We start from the raw sequence: 19551 nt of genomic DNA on the forward strand, positions 1-19551 counted from the left end.
TGATTTCTTACTAATAAAGAAACTGCCTCGGCCCTCATAGGACAGAAAATTAGGTAGGCGGAGTAGACAGAACAGGATTCTGGGAGAAAGAAAGCTTAGTGAGAGAGTCGCCATGATTCTCCCACTCCAGACAGACGCAGGTTAAGATCCTCCCTGGTAAGCCAGCTCGTGGGCTACACAGAATATTAGAAATGGGTTAGATCAATATGTAAGAGCTAGCCAATAAGAAGCTGGAACTAGCCGGGCCAGGCAGTGTTTAATAGAATACAGTTTCCGTGTAATTATTTTGGGCATAAGCTAGCCATGCGGGCGGCCGGGTGCCGGGGACACAGCCCCGCCGCTCCTATTTCAACAGTCACACATACTACCTATACCCTATGTACTCTTGATCTTGGCTGATCACAGAAGCTAAGCAGGGTGAGACCTGGTTAGTACTTGGATGGGAGAATGCCATCTACATACAATTCAGCTCATATCCTAATACTGCCCTCTGTGCAAGGATGAATTTTTGTGTAATAAAAATACAAAAGCCTGGAAGAAAAGATGCGCACATCATGCTGGTCGTGGAGGGTGGATGCTCTGGGTGGCAAAGACAAGGGAGTCTTTTGATAATATCTGTATGCTTTTTCATTCCAATTAATAATGTCCTTACAAGATCTGGGCAACTGTAGCAAAAGAAAACATAGCTTAAATCTGAAGGATAAGGATGATGTTGGCTTGTTTAAGACACTCACAGTACACTTGTATGTTTGTGATAGTTATGAAAACACTCTGGAAGATTCTGTAATAGAGTAGTAATGATCCATCTTTGAGGGCCATCAAGATGGCTCAGTGGGTAAGGCACTTGCTGCCAAGCTTGGTGGCCAGAGTTCTAGCTCCAGCAGCTACGTGGTGGAAAGAGGGAATGAACTCTCAAAAACTGTTCTCTTACTGCCGCACAGAAGCTGCGGCATGAATACGAAATAAATAAGAACTACCTTTGAAGGTGGAATTATTGGCATTTTCTGTACTTTCAAAATTCTGTAACATTTACTATGTGCGATTGTAGTGAAAAAAGAAAAAGAACTGATAAATCCACAAGTGGGAGGCCCCGGAAGTGGGAGGCCCCGGAAGTCACCGGAGTCACGGTCATGTGTGCCAAATGCTATTTTTGCCCTTTCTTGGTTGGAAACCATGGTTTTCACTCTCTGTAATGGTGCTCAGAGATAAATTTATTGGTAAAGAGATAGGATTTAAGAGATGAAGGAACTTTCTGAAACAGTAGAACTCCTAAGAGGCAGACCAAGGATCTGAGCCCGACTGGGAATATTCTGGACTCCTTCAATTATCACTCAGTCACGTCAGGGTGACTCACAAACCCTGGTTACCTTCGTGATGGATGGAAGAGCCTTAAGGCTTACTTCACTCCACCAGTGCTTCCTGAGCCAAACCCAGGCCAGCCACTCTTCTGTAAGGAAGTGGAGGTGTGGGACCCTGGCATCATCCAGCCTGAAGGCCCAAGAATTCTCTCTGTAGAATGTAGATGCTGGCAGAGTAGGAACGATGGGCCAGGAGGGCAAGGACTGCTCCGTTGAGGCAGGGTAGCCAGCAAATCCAGGAAGATCTTGGTTTTGTTTTCTTGGTTCTAAGAATTACAGCCAGGGTCTAATATATGCTGGGTAAGTAAGGGCTCTGCTTGGAACCACATCCTCAGCCCATTGTTCTTTTGGTGTTTGGTTTTGTTTTTTTAACAGGCTAGCCTTAAACCTTGCTGTGTAGTGCAGGTAGGCCTTGCACGTACGGTCCTCCAACCTCAGCCCAAGGTTATACATGTGCACATCCATGCTTGGCTGACATTAGGAAGGCTGGAGGAGAGGTCAGGGATCTTCAGGCTAATGACCTTCAGGAAGAAGATTCCTACTGGTCTGGTGAACGATAGCCACATGTACAAGAATGCCCCCTCTGCTGAGTGGTTGAAATACTTATGCCACATAAGGGAATTCTAGGAAACCCATCTCAGGGCTTAGAGAGATGGCTGCCGAGAAGAGCTGACTGATTCTCCAGGGGACCCAGGTTTGATTCCCAGCACCCTCATGGCAGTTAGCAACCACCTGTAATTCTAGTTCCAGGGGCTCTGATGTACTTTTTGGGCCTCCATGGGCAGTGCACCCACGGTGCACAGGCGTACAAGAAGGCAAAACACGCATAGGAAAAATCCATTCCATTTCAATGACAAAGAGGCTCAGAGAAATTAAGTTACCAGCCTCAGGTCACATGACTTGGAGATAACAGAATGAGAATTAGATCCAGGTTTGCTCTCCAGATCCCACGCCTTCCAATATATCAGGTGGCCTCAATAGAAGAGAGGAGGTAGAAGCTGCAAGCTGGGCGGGAGATGCTGTGAGCAAAGGCCCGGGGATAGCATGGGACCCGTGTGTTCAGCTGAGGAGCTGTCTAGAGCTTGGCTGTCGCTGTGAAGGCTGAGCTGGCTTCTGTAGGCTGGAAGGGGCAGAGGTCGAAACTGCTAGGCCGAGTATCACCTCTGGGGCCTGTCCCCACCCACTGGTTTGACTGGAGGTTGGGGGCTACAGTGAGGCCTTCCGGGGATGCTGGGGCAGCAGTTTCTGGGCAAACTGAACAGTCTCTGTGCTGTGGGGCCGGGTTGGGGCCAAGGATGATGACAAGGACCTTTCTAAGACAGCTGAACTCTCCTGGGAGAAAGCTACCTTGATGATGGGTGTCCAGAAGCCACTACGAGTCATCTCTCCTCAGGAGAAAACGCTGGCATCTCTCCTGTGTCCATAGACCCCATAATCCTGCCGTCCTCTTCTCTTCCACCACCGGGCTTCCAGTGAAGTCAGGAGTAACAAGATTCAAAGAGGAGCTAGGGATGAACTGAGGGTCCACAGCCTGCTGCTTCATGACGACCATGCGTCCTTAACGGTTGGGGTGGTTCAGGGTCCAGCTAGGCCTAGGGAATGAAGGTGGATCTGACTGCCCACCACGAACCCCTGCTTTGTATGTATAGTAATGTGCTCATTCATCTATGTTAGAGACCCATGGAATCTCAGGTTACAGCTGAGAGAGTTGAGGCTCAGCAGCAGAGGTAACAGTTACTAAGCAACACGTCCAGGATTAGATGGCCGGCGTCTCTGCAGCCAAACCTGCATTCTGAACTACCTGGCCATATGGTTCTCCTACACAACACCCTGTAAGCCACATTTTGGGTGCCTCTGTGACAGCTCCAAATCTTTCTAGTTATTAGGTCTTTTAAACTCTTCCACTGGGAGGTGTGGGTTGCTCGTTTTTCTATGGATTCCTTTTTCTTAGCCAGCTCTGTGTCAGCCTGTCCTGGCAGAGTTCACAGATTACTGTGATCATAAAAAAAAGAATACATCTTGGCGTTTGAAGCAAAGTGCTTGGAGGGAAATAAAGATGAGAAAGAATGATACTTTAAAGACAGGTACTCTCAAGAACGAGGATGTCATAGAACAGAAGTCCGATCTCTGCCTAACGACCTACGCTAGCTAACATGTACCTTTTCAGAGAGTGAGTGAGTAAGATGTCGTTGTGTAGAACAGTGGCCTGCCACTCCTACTGCCCTCCACCCCCATCCACACGCACACCTTCCTTTCTTCATCAGTGAAATGGTACAACAGGGAACCCATAGGCTTTCTGGGAAAATATTCAAATCTCAGCTTTAGTGCTGAGGGTGCAATGCTGCCTTCTCAGCCTCTGAATGTCATTGGTCAATACGGCTCCTTCATACAAAGTCCGTAAGTCTTCAACACGGGGCTGGCAGTGACTTGGTGGAATGTTTGTCAAGGCCAAAGTGTAAGGTCTACTCGGTAACTTCTGAAAAGCAGCCATGCCAGGCTCTGGACATCACTGTCCACTGTTTGGGATGATGGTCTGCCCCAGCTGGATGGCCACCTGCCTGCTCACACCCAGCTTCCTCTTCTGGTATATTCTTTAGATTTTGTTGTTTTGTTTTGGTTTTGTTGTTTGGTTGGTTGGTTTTGGTTTCAGTTTTTCTAGATAGGGTTTCTCTGTGTAGCTCTGGCTATCTGGAACTCACTCTATAGAGCCTTCAACTTTGAGATCCACCTGCCTCTACCTCCGGAGGGCAGGAATTAAAGATGCAGAACAGCACACATAGCTATGATTTAGTTTTTGAACTCTGGAGTCCTTGGGGGAGAGAAGTCAGCTCCACAGCTTGAGAAGATCTAAAGAGGCAGGCTGAGATGGGTTCAAATCCCTTGCTTTCTATTTATGACCCTCAGGAGGTTTTGTCAACGTAACCTGATGTCAGGCAGTAAAAGAGCATAGTCACCCAGGGTCTGCCTTAGTCACCACCCTGGGACATTCTTACATGCCAATACTGCAAATCTGAGGCTCTAGAAATTGTTTCCATAACTGTTGCTGTGAGACCTGATCTAGGGAGCCATTTGCAATCTCTATTTATCTCTGAGGAGTGAGGAACCCTGCATTTTCCTGCTGAGGTGTGAATATGAGCGGTTCCAGCAGCTTGCCTGCCTCCTTCCGACACATTGCATCATGGACAATACGTGCATCCATCGTGCCGACTTTTAAAAATCCAAGCCAAGTGTGGAAAGGCCCACCCTTATTCACTTCTGCTGGGGTATAAACTAGCATAGCCACTATGAAAATCAGTAGGGAGGTTCCTAAATAAATAAATAAATCAAAATAGAACTGCAATACTCCCAGGAACACACCTAAGAGACTCTCTCCCATTACCTAGACACCTGCACATTCTTCTCAGGAAATAGAAGCAGCCTAGCTGCCCACCCACGGCTGAGTGGGTGATGGACACCCAGTGCACATACAGGATGGAACTGTTACTCAGCTATTAAGAAGAATGAAATAATGAAATTTTCAGAAAAAGCAGGAGAACTAGAACAGACTATATTCAGTGAGGCGACCAGGTCAGAGTGAGACCACACGTTTTCTCTCAGACATAGAGCCTGCCCTTTAATGTTTGTATATAAGTAATGTTGTATGTAAATTCAAAGTTGTGAGGTAGATGAAGACCCTATGAGACTAGAGAGAAGACCACTAGAGAGGAACGAGGGATCGGAAGGGTGAGGCACAACACGTGACATACAAGAAGAGAGAAAGCTATTGGTGGAGGCATGAGGGGCTGGGGGAAGAAGCAAAAAACAACAAACTATTCTTTAAGTGCCTTAATGAGGGCCTAGAGAGATGGCTCCGTGGTTCAGAAAACTTGCTGTTCTTTAAGAGTGTTTGGGTTTGGGTCCCAGCACTCACGTGGCAGCTCAGAACCATCTGTAGCTCCGGTTCTGGAAAATCTGGTGCCCTCTCCCAGCCTCAAGAAGCACACATGCACATTCAGACAAGTGTTCTTACACACAAAATAAAACTGAGTAAAAAAATTGTCAAATGTCATAGTAAAAGGTATTTTGAAGTTAACAAAAAGAATGTAACAAGCCAGGTGTGGTGACGAACACCTTTAATCCCAGCTATTAAAGTGAGAGGCAGAGGCAGGTGGATCTCTATGAGTTCGAGGCCAGTCTGGTCTACAGAGTGAGTTCAAGGACAACAAGGGCTGTTACACAGAGAAACCATGGGGGGGGGAGTTTGTAAATATTATTCTAACACACAGAAATGCCATAATTACCCATTCTTATTCTTTTATCTTTTTGGTTTGTACATGTGTGTGATATTTTTACCATTAAAAATAAATACTGGAATCTTAACTCCAGTTACCCCAGAATATGACCTTATTTAAAAATAAAGTGTTTAAGCCGGACAGTGGTGGCGCACACCTTTAATCCCAGCACTTGTGAAGCAGAGGCAGGTGGATCTCTGTGAGTTCGAGGCCAGCCTGACCTCCACAAGAAGTTCCAGGATAACCAAATTGTTATACAGAGAAACCCTGTCTTGAAAAATACCCAAATAAATAAATAAACAAATAAATAAGTAAAATAATGTGTTTATAGAGTTCATCAAGTAAAAATGAAGTCCGTGAGGCAGTTTCTAGTCTAAGATTACTGATGTCTTCGTAAAAACTACTCAGATGTAGTGCCTAGGGAAAAGGCTATGTTAGGGTTAAGTCAGAGACTGGAGGGTGTTTTTCCTTTTGTTTTGTTTTCTGAGACAGAGTCTCCTATAGCCCAAGCTGGCCTTGAACTCAATGTAACGAGAATGGCCTTGAACTCTTAGTCACGCAACCTCCATCTCCCAAGTGCTAGGACCACAGTGTCCACGACCTACACCTGGTCTACACAGCACCGTGTATTAAACCTAAGACTTGTTGCACGCAAGGAAAGTAGTCTACCAACGGAGCTACATTCCCAGACCCGCAGTGATGTTCCTGCAAGTCAAAGGAACACCCTAGATGGGACACAAACCTGCAGAAGCGAGGCGATGAGGACAGATGCCCCCTCACAGCCCTCTGCAAGAACCCCAGTGGCTGACATCATGACCCTGGTCTTAATTCAAACCTCCAGCGCTGTGTGAAAACAGGTGTCTCTTATTGGGGCCACCTAGTCTTTGGGACTGTGCCACTTAACCCCAGGACAGTAAATCACCCACCCTTACACTCATATCTAAACAGAAATTCAGCAGCAGCTTGGTGGGAGGAGCCTAGAATTCTAGAGAATTCTAGGAAGGAGGAGAGGAACCAGCAAGAGGGAGGGACGTAGCCTTTATTTCCGGATAATTGTAGAGCTATAAACCAGCAAGTCCTTCTAAAGCCAGAATTTTGTGGCTATATTGATATCGCTAGAGCTAAAACAGTCTCATAGATGCTGGTAACTAAATATTATCTACAGAAGCATATAGGGAGCCACAGGGTCTGTCACAGCCCAGAGCTGAGGGGCTGACCTACTGGCTACTCTCATTTTACCTGAGAGGGCTGGGATTTTCCAGATTCACAGCAGACAGGCTAGAGCTTAGCTTGAAGACCCCAGACTCCATATACAAACAGCCGCTCCGCAGAAGCTGCTGAGAACCTGCCTCAGGCCTACTTCTCTGCACCCCCACCTATGTGCTGAGGGGCCAAAATGTCCTCCATGCTTCTGGGAATGAAAAGGTCCCTTCTTCAAGGACCGAGTGGGCTGTGTGAAGGGGCTAGGTGAGACTTCTGCTCTCTCTGCATTCTTTTTTTAATGTGGTTGTTACAACTTTTTTACAATAAGGATGACTAATGTTTACATTGTTTCTGAACGTTCACTAGAGTTGGGTGGGAGCCGTGAGAGTAAGCAGAAGAGGCCAGCTACTGTAGCCGTCTTGGGCAGTAAGACCCGGATCCTTTCCACAGCCTCGTTTCTCTGTTATTAAAGGGTTCTTTGGACCAGCTGGAGTCTGGCTGAAGGAGCAGAGGGCACCCTGGTTTACTGCAAACTGTGCTTCTATCCCTCATGACATAGCCCCCTCCCCATCCTTCCCCCATTTGCCTTTACCCGCTACTGCTCCCGCCAGTTAGTGAAACTTTCCCACAGCAGACTTAGCTCAGAAGACAGTTTAAGATAAGAGATTAAAGGGCACTGAATTGCATAATAATCGAAGTACACCCTTTCTAACTGTCCAATCCTTCCAAAAAATCTGAAGCGGTCGAGATGGTTCAGCTTACTGCCGAGCCTGACAACCTGAGCCGGATCCTCAGAACCCACATGGTGGGAGGAGAGAACCGACTGCTGCAAGCTGTTCTCTGACCTCTCTACATAGACTGTGGTGCGAGAGCACACATGCACGTGTGAACACAAAGCCACATGCACACGCGTGCACGCACACAAACAGCAATAAGACCAAAGTACCAGCACAGCATTGCCAGCCTTTAACTCCTACCGCCTTCTAAGTGGGAGAGGAGCCCGCTCAGGCTTGGTGGCAGGCTCTTTACTGACCCCTTTGTTGTCAGTGTTTTGGTGCATATGTATAAATATATTGTATATGTTAAACCCTGATTTCCCCCTCCCCGCCCCCCTGCTCGGGTCGATTCCAATCCCAGGTTCTGTGATCCTTGCTAACCTCTCTGCCCCTGTCCCCTCTCCCTCACATCCCTGGGGTCTCTCCTTTCACATCCATCAGGGGCAATCACTAGACTAACCAGATAAGGGACATTTCACAGAACAACTGTTCTGTGTGCTTCAAGAAGAGCAATGTCATAAAAGAGAAAGAAAAAGCTGGTAAATCATCTAGGTGGGAGAGAACGGACACGAAAGCCTCACACGGAACGTGAAGCAGAATTTTCTTCTGGATATTACTGGACTGACAGCACCGTCTGAGTAAAGTCTGGAGAGCAGTAATGTGTCCGTGGTCATTTCCTGGCTTTTGGAAAGTGCACTGTCATTACGCAAGAGAATGCCTTCTTCCCACTCCCCAAATCGAAAGTGTTCAACCCTAAATGGAACATTTTATATAAACACAAACACACACACACACACACAAGGCGGCCAAGGGTCAGGAGATATCTTGGAAGAGGAAGGAAAAACATGGAAGAGCTCGAGGATGGGAAAGGGTGCTGTGCAATGCTGTCTCTGAACGTGACATAGCTGTTGCTAAAGCGACAGTTCTTAACTCAGTTTATGTGCACAGTTACATACATAAGTAGCTATGGACACAGCAGATGTAGTCACAAACTCAAGATGAAGCCAGCCAAAACGCCCATACAGATAGGAGAGGTGCCCCAGGTCCTCACCCTTGCTGAGGACTTGCTGGCAGCTGATGGCTTTTACAAGACATGAAATCGTTCTTCTAGCATGTGGCTGCTGTACCTTCCCCATGCATCAGTGGAGGACCCGACACCTGTGCACATACGAGCAGCACTAAGTGGACTTATTGGGCTATAAAAGGGGGCATAGAGTTGGGAGGGAGAGATATGGGGGGGAACGGAGTTGGAGGAGAGACTGGAGGGATATGTGGTCATATTTCATTGTATACAGGTATGAAGTTCTCACAGACAAAAAGACCTAGTGCTGGCCATGATGGTACATGAATGTAGATCTAGCTACTTGGGAAACTGAGACAGGAGGATTACTTGAGCCCAACCAGGACAACATAGTAAGAGTCTGTGACTCTGTCTCAGAAATGAAACAAAATAGCAATACAGCCTAAGAAACAGAACTAAAACATACTGTAGTATTTAGAGGGAAAGAGACAGAACATCCACAACCTGCTCTCAGACCGTTAGGAAAATGGTAACGGATAACAGAAAACTGACTCTGAGAGCAAATGGGAGGCACTTAATGGCTGTGAGTCTGGGTGAAGGGTTCATGGGAAGTCTTGTGTTATTAATGAAACTTCTCAGTAAGTTTCAGATTAAATGGCTATGATAAAATTTATAAGATAGAAGAAGAGAGTAAGGAAGAGAGAAGGTAGGAAGGGACGGAGGGAGGGAGGGAGAGAATGGAAAAAGATAAGTTAAAAAGTGTAACATGAGAGCTGGCTTGTTGGGGTTTATATCCTGCCCAGTTCCCACAGCCGGTAAGCCCCCAAAGAAAATCACACAGAGAGTCTGCATTCATTAATTATAAACTGATTGGCTCATTAACTCTGGCTTTGTATTAGCTCTTATCATTTATATTAACCCATTATTCTTATCTATGTTAGCCACATGGCTTGGTACCTTTCTCATCCGAGCAGCTCACATCTTGCTTCTTCGGTGGTCTGGGCTGGACTAAGAATAATTGGGTTAATATAAGCTATAAGTAGCCTGAGCTAATGGGACAATCAGTTTTATAATCTTATGGAGATCTCTGTGGAATTTTCTCTGGGACTAAACGGCTGGAGGACCGGGCGGGAGAGAAACCCCAACAAGCCAGCCCTCATGTTACAAAAAAGTAGCCAGAACTCAGGGGCTGAGTCAGCTGGTAGATGGGCAGGGTAGAGGGGCTGCCCAAGACAGCTCCTCTCTTCACCCAGCTGGCTAGCAAGTTGAAGCTGAGGGTTACCTGTGTTCAAGTGAGACCAGGTTAGACCAGAGCATCCCCTAACTATTCTGGCATGAGGATGGGGAGCTGAGCATGAGCCAGACTCATAGGTAACGTGAGAAGAGGCCTGGGGTGGGAACTGGGAGCCTGCAGAGTTGCCTTCTCGCCCTGACCTTGGACACCTCACTTCGCATTCTGGGGTTCACTTTCCTCCTTGGGTCACTCTGGGTTTCCTTCCGCTTAGACATCATTGTGTGCCCAGAGTCTCGTCTGGACAGAAGACGCTTCTCCAAGGAACTTAATTCTCATGTCCAGAAAGGACATAGAGAAGGCTAGAGCGATGAGCAGGGTAGGAACTAGGTCTCTGACAGCTCAGTAATGCACTGTTACCTCTGCCCTGACCCCCAGTCAGCCCCAGGCACCCCTCCAGGAAGAGGTAAACGCCCTAGCAGAAAGCATATTGTCTGCAGAGAAAACCCTTCCCCCTAACCCCATTGAGGAAGCAGCACCTGGTGGGGGTGAGCTGGTGACCAAGTCTGTCGGGACCTGAGGGCTCTTTGGTATCACTCTGTTCTTCTATAATAGGGGCAGACCTCTGCTCAGCTTTGTCCCTAGTTCTGAAGTCACAGCAACTTCTCCCTGACCCAGACAGAGACAGGTGACTCCTAACTGAGCTCTGAGTCTTCTCCTCTCCAGCTGGCCCCACTCCTGAACAGCCTACACATGCCTTCAGTCCCAAGCAGGCCCTTTGGGCATCTGGCAGCACTGTCTGAAGTCATCAGCCAGGCCAAGATTGTGAGAGTGGCCTGAAAATGTGGAGGCTAGATCTTCTACGATCGCCTCATCATGAAGACTTGTGGAGACCCAGGAGCTGCGTCTCTCACAGAGGAAATCAAGAGGTTGCGTCCCCAGGGTGAAGACCCTGTCCCCAAGCTCTCAGGTATGCCAGGCCCAGCCCCACAGCTTGCTCAACAGTGGATCAGCTTCTCTGACTATTGGCGTTTGTCAGGTGTTTCAAGCAGTAGGCTGTCCAGCTACTGAACCTACAAAATGGCGGGAGGAAACGTGGGCCATGTTTGTTCCTCCTCTGCTGCCCCATGCTTCAGCCACATGGCCCCCGCCAAAGGAGCTGTGAGGCCCTCGCAGCCTCCCAGGACGTCTCATAGTTTTCTCGGTGTGTTCCAGTTAACATTTCTCACTAGCTGGGTTGGTTGCCTAGCGAACCCCAGGGATCCACACGCCACTGCCTCCCCTGCACTGGGATTACAGCTCCATATCACCATGCCAGGCTTTTGTTTTCTAACATGGGTTCTGGGGGTTCAAATGCAAATCTCCATGCTTACAAGGCAAGCACCTTATCCACCGAGCCATCTCCCCAGTACCGGACATGATTTTTCCCCCCTTAAATTTAGCATTAGGCACCACTGAGACAAATTACATGATCTTCTGAGCCTCCGTTTCCCTGCCTCTAAAACGGGGGTGGCTGCCCCAGAATTGTGAGGTTAGGGTATGATAAACACCTAAGCTGAGGCTTAGAAAATGGTTGTTGCTAGCAATGGATGGGGGCTATAGTTCACTGGCTGGCATCTGTGGCCACAGTAGGCAAGGCTGACCTGGCATATTTCCCCACCTTCTTCATAATGAGATGACTTTTGCGTCTTGCGTCTCAGTACAGCGCAAGGCTCAATGCAGAATAAACATGCTGAGATAGGACTTCCTGCCAGGCAAGCAGCTTCCCCTTGGCTCCCGGTGCCTCCTGAGCTTCACTTTTCTGCCCGGTCCCGGTGTTCATCTTCACGGCCAGGCAAACTCTCTTAAGGGAGCCATGGCCGAGTAAAACAGTCACACCATGTCTCCGGTACTGCTAAAGGCCCTCCAGAACCCCGGGACCACAGAGCTTGATAGACTGCCAATCAGGCCTCTTACGGAGAAAAGGCCCTGGGCTGCTCGGGTTCTGGCACTCACTAGCTATAGATTTTGCTAAGCCCTCCATTTCTGCATCTATAAGAGAGAATTGCCTTCTGGGTAAATGAGCTCATGGTGCCGATGGCACCAGCTTAATGCCTGAGTCCTCTGTACTTGTACAAGGTTAATCACCTTCGGCCTCACGTGACATATTTCTAGTATAACAATTATGAACACCTCAGTTTGCTCAGGAACTTTGGATGTATTATCTAAGCTGGCTTGACCACCTAAGCATGCCAGGCATTGCTATCTGTAGCCTGCAGGCCTACAAACAACCTTGGGGTCCTACAGAGCTGGGATTGGAAAAACTCTGTCTGACCCCAGGGTCCTGGCTGGAGTTGTGACACACTCTGTCCATCCTGAGGCTAGGTGTCTACTGGATCTCTGCTCTCTCAGCCTGTGATCTCCAGGGCTATACTTAGAGGACAAGGATTTTTAGATCCATCCTTAGTGCCCAATATGTTCATTTTCCAGGGAGGAAACCAGCACCAGAGAAAAGAAGGAATTTGCCAGAGATTACCCTGCAGAGTTCGTTAAGTCAAGAGCTGATTCCCAAAACCCAGCCTGACTTCACCCCTTCAAAGACTCCCCATCTTTCCCAGGTCATAGGGAATCCATTTCCCAGAGTTGATTGGGAGGGGACTGCTCAGCCTGCACAAGGACCCAATTTCAATCCCCAGGCTTCATGCAAAGTAAGCGGAGTATGGGGTATGTGTTTATAGTCCCAGCGTTGGAGAGAAAGACAGGCAGATCCCCGGAACTAGCTGGCCGGTTACCCTAATCTAATTTGTGAGTTCCAGGCCAGCCAAAGATGCTGTCTTAACAAGGCTGATGGCTGGCTACTGAGGAACTGTCTGGCTCTATATATACACAAACCAGAGTTGGGTCATGGGGCATGAGTAAGGGTGTCAACCCTATTTTAAGGCTCACCAAAGAAATTCAGGAGCTTCTCAGAGTACCCTGGGACTGCCTGTTATGGCACTCTTATATCCAGAATGTTCCAGGCAGCTGAGCAGTTTCCTCAGACTGAGTCTTGTCAAAGGGGCATAGGCCCAACCCCTCTGCCCTTTCTTTGATCACTGTTTCCAAAGTGCAAGTACACACCCAAAAGTTTGCACAATGGCTTTGTTGGCTGCCACCTCAACACTATCATCACCGAATTGTTTCTCTTGCAGCTTGTCATGGAGGACAGGGTCTCCTGAGGGAATAGTTGTAAACATCCCTGGCACCCGCAACCCCCGCTTTGGAGGAAAGAGAGTAGCAAAGCAGAGGGCTGGCGTCTAGAGTCTGGTGACATCGCTCTGTTTCCACGACATTTCTTTTTACTGACGGCACGTTCAGGTGCTTTCCAACAGCTTCCCCTGTGAGCCACGTGGATTCTCTTCTACGAATAAACACGAGTCCACTTTCAAACGTCCTTTAAGAAGGGTTAAGGGGTGGAGAGCTTCAGGATACTGGCAACCTGGGAATGACAGCCTTCAAGGGCTCCTCGGTGCAAGCCTCGGACCTGGCACAGGCATTGAAATTTGTAGCTTCAGTCTGTGGTCCAGGCTTGGGCAAGGTGACCTGGTCTTTTTCTGTTAGACCTGCCAGCCCTGTCCTGATCAGCTTTTCTTTTCTTCTTTCTTTCTTTCTTTCTTTCTTTCTTTCTTTCTTTCTTTCTTCCTTCCTTCCTTCCTTCCTTCCTTCCTTCCTTCCTTCCTTCTTTCTTTCTTTCTTTCTTTCTTTCTTTCTTTCTTTCTCTTTGTCTCTCTCTCTCTCTCTCTCTCTCTCTCTCTCTCTCTCGTATGTATATGGGTGTGTCACAGTACATACATGGAGGTCAGAGGACAAGTGTGAATCTGTTCTCTCCTTCCACCATGTGGTTCCCAGGGCTCTAATTCACGTCACCAGATTTGGCTGAACCATCTTACTGACCCCCACCAAAAGCTACTTATTCTTTTTGTCTCAGGGGAAAACTCGGGGTTTTTTTTAGCCTCAGAATCCAGCAGCCAGAGCCTGGCTTTCTCAAGAACTTTCTTGTAAGGAATGAGGCTGGTATGGGCAGCAAAGAAGGTCTTGGCAAGCCCAGAACGAGCATGGGAGCTGTCGGCAATGTATCCTGGACCTCTCAGATCACTCTGAAACCATCTACAGCTAACTAAATGTGCCAGCACTACCCTGTAGGATGGCCACTCGTCCCTTATCAGTTGTCACCTGTGGCCAAACAGCACGAGAAGCCAGATGATGCGGAAGTCTGTCCCGTGTCACTGATACATCTGTGAGCTGTAATGCAGGCAGGAAGATGGGACATGGAATGGAATGAAAGAGTGGACTCGTGATGGATTTTAGTTGCCCAGGTGAGGACACAGATATAGAAGATTAGGTTTGTGATCCATGTACCCAGAAACTGTGGGTCAAAGGACCGCCCAGTTGAAGGACTGAAAGACACAGCGTGACCATTTGCAGCACACAGGAATCATACCTTCTATTTTTGTAAAATGACCAAAGAGCCGACCTCAACTGAATACACCAACATGACAGATTCTCACTGCTTGAGAAAGCCCCAGCCTCCAGAAAATCCTTCCAATGAGGCTAGACCTTACATAGCATACCTGATTAAATAAGTAGAACCTTCTAGTATTTCTAGAGGAACACAAAATGAAAGTTGGGTCAACTTCTGTGCATTGGTATGTAAAAATCCCGTGTTTGTGATATTTGAGGACATGTGGTCCTCAGAACTCGTGCACATGATGGAGCCGCTACTTTCAGTTCACAGTTTAATGTAAAAACTCAAGAGAATTTGATAATATCTGCCAACCTCATTAGAATAGTTAGGAGAATCTCGCGCCCGCTTTGCTCATGTCAGAGTCTTAGGTCTAAAAACACCCTTTCTTGGGAAGAGTTTGTTCCCTACTGTGAAGGCGAACGGATTCACGGGTCTGAGAGTTTAGCACACACAGAACACTTGCCTAGAACCTGCAAGGACTGGAGCTCAGTGAGGGATGTGTGTGAATATTTGAACCCCTCAATTTCTAAATCCAGTTTAGAATATCAAAGTTGGGCTGGTAAGACGGTTCAATGGGCAAAGGTGCTTACAGCCAAGCCTGCAACCTGAGGTCCATTCTCAAGACCCACATGTCAGAAGGAGAAAGTCAGTTCCTAAAAGCTGTTTTCTGACCTCCATGTGTTCTGTGTCATGCATTAATATACACACATACTATATAAATATATATATAATTTTAACTCATTTTCAGAGTTTGTTCTGTGATTTACACTGATACATCTCAGATGGAAGTAACACAGTGGCTGCCATATTGGAAAGCACAGGGCAGAGGGAATTAATTAGCTAGAATTAATTAGTAAGGGGCATTTATTATTTAAAGAAGTTGCTCTCTTCAGCCTGATTGATTCAGAGGCCCCTTGAAATGATCAAGCTTACAAATAAAACAAAATTTATATTTGCAAATAAGGAAAAATAGATTTTTAAAAATTAAACCATTTCTTTATGTGTGGCGCTGGGCGTCAAAGTGGGCATCTTGTACACAATAGACAAACGCTCAACCGCTGAGTGGCATCTCCAAGCCCAAAGTTCTAATATTTTAAAATAATACAAGCTGCCTTTTCAGGACACAAAAGACTTTATCCACTAATCAGGAAAGTGGGGACCAGAGAAGGATGGGAGCTCAGGCCCTGGGGAATCGGAAGCAACAATGGGTGAAAACCAGTTTCATAACCCTGTCTTCCCTCTCGTCAGGGCTCCTACTTTACTATCTCAGTCTCCTTCCCTTGGATGACCAGGACCCAGAGGCACAGAACTTGGCCCGGGTAACAGGGAACATCATCGTGAACCAGAGGGTCTGTCTCTCTAAGCTATGGTCACCCAGTAACATCCAAGCCTTAGCAGGGGCCAGTTAGGCAGAGAAAGCTGTGTGGGACTGAGTGGGGAGCTAGGCACCAGGCCTAACTGAGGAGGCCTAAGAAGAGGAGAGTCCTACAGCTCTTAGGAAAGCCAGCACCTACAACTGCCAGCTCCTGACCCTCAGAACAGAACCAAACAAGGCTTGGACCCCTCAGGCTTGGACCCATTCCTGAGCAGAGAGCACCAGAACCTCACCAGGCTTCACCTTTCTCTTCCCTTTATTCTTGCTGTTCTTCATTTTCTACCTCTTTTCTCTTAATATCCTTTCCCCAGGCACGTGTGGTCCACACAGATCCACCACCCCTGTAAGCATTTCCATGCCCAGTCAGCAGGGCCTACCAGGTCAGGCAGAGGGGAAGGAACGTTCAAGCCCAGAACGCAGTGTCTCAGCCTCCCTAACATCAGCAGGAGAGAGACATGGGGACGCCTTGGGGTGCAGTTTTCCTTACACTTGCAAAGTTCATCCTCTCAGGACATTTCTCAGTGGGACATAGACCATCAGTGACTGATGAACAAACATTGCCCAAAGAGGGGACTATTCCTGCTCAGAGTGCTGGACAAGTTCAGAAGAAAATAACCACTTTTTAACCAGGATGTCCTTATCCCTCCCTCATCACCCCTTTAACTAAGAGGAAAGGTGGGTCTAGGCCTTAGGCGCCAGGAGCTTGGTTGGCCTCATTTCAATTGCCACAGGTTGGGTTTTGCCCCCATTTATTTTTAATTTCCCCTTAATTACTGGTGAATGATAAGAGTTTTCCACTTACAAAATAACAAAGTTTTTTGAGTGGTTTGCTTTTTAAAAAAAAAAAAAAAACCTAAACTTGTATTGGTAACAATAAGAAAGTCAACTGACATCGGCAATCAGCACGGGGACAGGAGGGAGCCAGGGGGACATTGACACGGGGACAGGGGACAGGAGGGAGCTGGGGGGGACACTGACACAGGGACAGGGGGACAGGAGGGAGCCGGAGGTACTGATTCCGTGCAGGAGGCAGGCACAGTACACACCGACGGAGACTCTCTGGACCGGCCTGCTGCCGAGATCTTACCTTCCCATGGACCCTTCTTCTCAGACCTAGGACCAGCCACCTCAGCCTCAGCACAAAGGGCTCCTGTATCCACCCGGCTCAGCCCCAGCCCTCACTCCTACTGGGAGGCAGTGGAAAGAGAAGGAGCTGGTTCGTTTGAAGCCCCGGTCTGGGCTACTAGCAGTCCTTTTGCTTTAGGACTTAATCCTGAGCCTGTACCGGGCCTCTTAGGAAGGGCAGGGATGGTGGCACTGACGGACAGGAAGAGGCAGGAGGCCTTTCACCAGCTGCAGTCCGCCTGGGCAGAGGGCAGCTGAGTCCCGAGAGTAAGCGCTTTGGGAATGGCTGGTCAAGAAAGGACAGCCAGCCCCAGGCCCCTCCTGTGCAAGATGTGAAAGTCCCTCTTCCAGAGTAAAATGACTTTCTCCCTAAGCCAATGTGACATCAGGAAGCTTAGAGAACATGGCCACAGATCCAGACAGAGAAGAGACAATTCTTTGGATATCCCTGAGTGCTCACAACCTCTGAAGCCAGCCGGCTATCCCTGCCGCTCGGCCCAGGCTTTCCTGCTGTAGGGCAGACCTGACTCCTTAGGCCCTAAATCTGTTTCTATACCATCTTTCTCCCCCAGATGTAAGTCCCAGCAAGCACAGGAACTCTGAGTCTCTGGACTGTTGCCTGTTCCAGTAACTTGGCCTCCATCCTCTACTGTACCTCACAAGTGTCTGGTGATCCCAGGCCTTTGCCCCCGAACCCTGGCCCAGGAGCCCAGAATACCTCAGCACTCGGAGGGTAACTTGGGACCTCAAGAGCCTTCCTGATCACTTGTGTCTCAAATTAATCCAAGAGGATGAACTGAAGTCACCGAGAATGACAGTCTAAGGGTCCCCTGGGTCTCCCTGGGTTCTGCCTCCGGTCCCGGGGAGCCCTACCCTGGGGCTTAACATGGGGCTTAACTGATGTCGGTTGGTCCTGTTTCTCAAAGGAGTGGTTTCTTCCTTCCTGTGAGATGGTAAGAAGGCGTATGGGGGGACTTCCTGAGCCTACGGGTGGGTGGTGGTGTGCTCCCCTCCCCAGGCCTAGGACCCTAGTCAGGCACAAAGCTTGCTCATCTCACTCCCAGGAGGCCTTTCAGGATGAGAGCACCATCCAGCCCATTCTGGTCCCTTACGGGGCCCCCGTGTCATCTCAAGCCCCAAGGTATTGTCTTAACACCAGTTAAGGTCTTAACTTAAAAGCTCTACAAAGGTGGCCACAAGGAAACAGCTGGCAAGAGGTCAAGCTCACAGGACCCAGGTCCTCTAGCAAAAGTGGCAGGAGAGATCTACCTGAGAGAGCCGCTGTCAGTAGTCCAGCGATCCCAACGAGGAGCCACATGTCTGGTGCCATCTCCAGCTGCTATACACGCCTGCCTGTTGGAAGTGCCATCCTGGTGCGGGGAGGCGGCCGTGCCCTGGTGGCCTCTCTCACCCGCGTTGCCCTTCCTCTTCTTGTTCTCCTTTGTGCTTCTCTCTCTCTCTCTCTCTCTCTCTCTCTCTCTCTCTCTCTCTCTCTCCTACACACAGGCCCAGCCTGCCGTGAGTATCTTACACCTCTACTCTCTGCTTGTGGTTTTGGTCGCCAGGAAGCCAGGTCTGTTGTTACAAGAGGTGGGGTGGGGGAACCCAGGCTGCCTGTCATAAGCCCACCAACCCAGGTGAACCCCTAAGAGTCCCAATTACGTGTCCAATGTGCACATCCCCAGGGGGCTTCCAAGAAAGACCAAGAGGCTGTGCCTTGTTCCTGTGAGACGAGAAACAGCTCCTTCCAGAGGTGTCCAGCAAAAAGTGCTAGTATTCATGGCCTCCTGCTGCCCCGCCCACAGAATCCAGCTCTCATGGGGTTCCAAGGTTTGTGTTTTCCTTGGGGGTGTAGTGAAGAGGCAGAAGGATAGCATCTTAATGCACTTTTCACTTGTGTGTGTGCACATGTGTGCGTGTGTGTGTGCACTGCAAGTGTGTATGTGTATGTGCATTGTGAGTGTGTGTGCATTGTGTGTGTGTACATTGCAAGTCTGTGTGTGTGAGAGAGATGTGTCTCATGGCGGGCAGGGAAGCTGAAGCTAATGTGGGAGCCTTCTTCAGTTGTTTTCCATTTTATTTTTTGAGGTTGGGTCTCTCACTGAACACAGAGCTCGCAGTTCCATTGGTCTCTCTAGCCAGTTTCCCCTGGAGGTCCCCATGTCTGCCTCCCAGGTTCTGGGCTTACAGGAGGCTGTCCTGACATAACTGCCGGACTTTTTACATAGGTTCTGAAGATCTGGTTCTCCTGCTTCCATGGCACACTACTGAGTCATCTCCCCAGTCCTGGGATGCAGTTTTGAGAGGCAGTGATATGGAATCTGAACCCCCACCTTTGAGGACTGGCTGTTCATGTCCCGAGAAGTGGATGAGAGGGTGAGCGAGTTTTCAGCAGATGGCCACAGGGAGAGGCTGCTGGGTAAGGAAAAGATTCAGGGAAGAAAGAGCCGGCCGGAGTGGAGAGGACCAGGTTGCCTGGGAGACAAAGAATTATGCTCGGGAGGAGGCTGGGACTGTGTGTGGTTAGCTCACCAATGTGCTCCCCTTGGGACACACAGTAGCTGCTAAATAAATTTTGTTGAAAGAATGAAGGAATGGATTATTCCAGTCTCTAAGCTGAACCCTAGGATCTAGAAAGGGACTGGTTCCCAATTCCAACCTTGCCCCATACGGTGACATTTTCCGGTTTTCCGCTCTCTCCATTCTAG

The 19551-nt window shown here is 48.5% G+C and overlaps 1 protein-coding gene across 6 annotated transcripts in view; it reads right to left on the reverse strand.

The window, feature by feature from the left end:
* Positions 1-18302, reverse strand: part of Cd6 (CD6 molecule) — a 39345-nt gene extending 21043 nt beyond the window's left edge. For all 6 annotated transcript variants that reach the window (XM_050137900.1, XM_050137899.1, XM_050137896.1 and 3 more), the window contains exon 1: positions 18113-18302. In XM_050137900.1, the coding sequence (XP_049993857.1) occupies positions 18113-18173 (61 nt within the window). In that variant the 5' untranslated portion in view covers positions 18174-18302. The remainder of the gene's footprint in view (positions 1-18112) is intronic.
* Positions 18303-19551: the final 1249 nt, after the last annotated feature.

The sequence above is a fragment of the Alexandromys fortis genome, unplaced genomic scaffold (assembly GCF_014885135.2).
Source record: "Alexandromys fortis isolate MF-2015 unplaced genomic scaffold, M_Fortis_MF-2015_v1.1 scaffold_3, whole genome shotgun sequence".
In the NCBI taxonomy this organism is placed as follows: domain Eukaryota; kingdom Metazoa; phylum Chordata; class Mammalia; order Rodentia; family Cricetidae; genus Alexandromys; species Alexandromys fortis.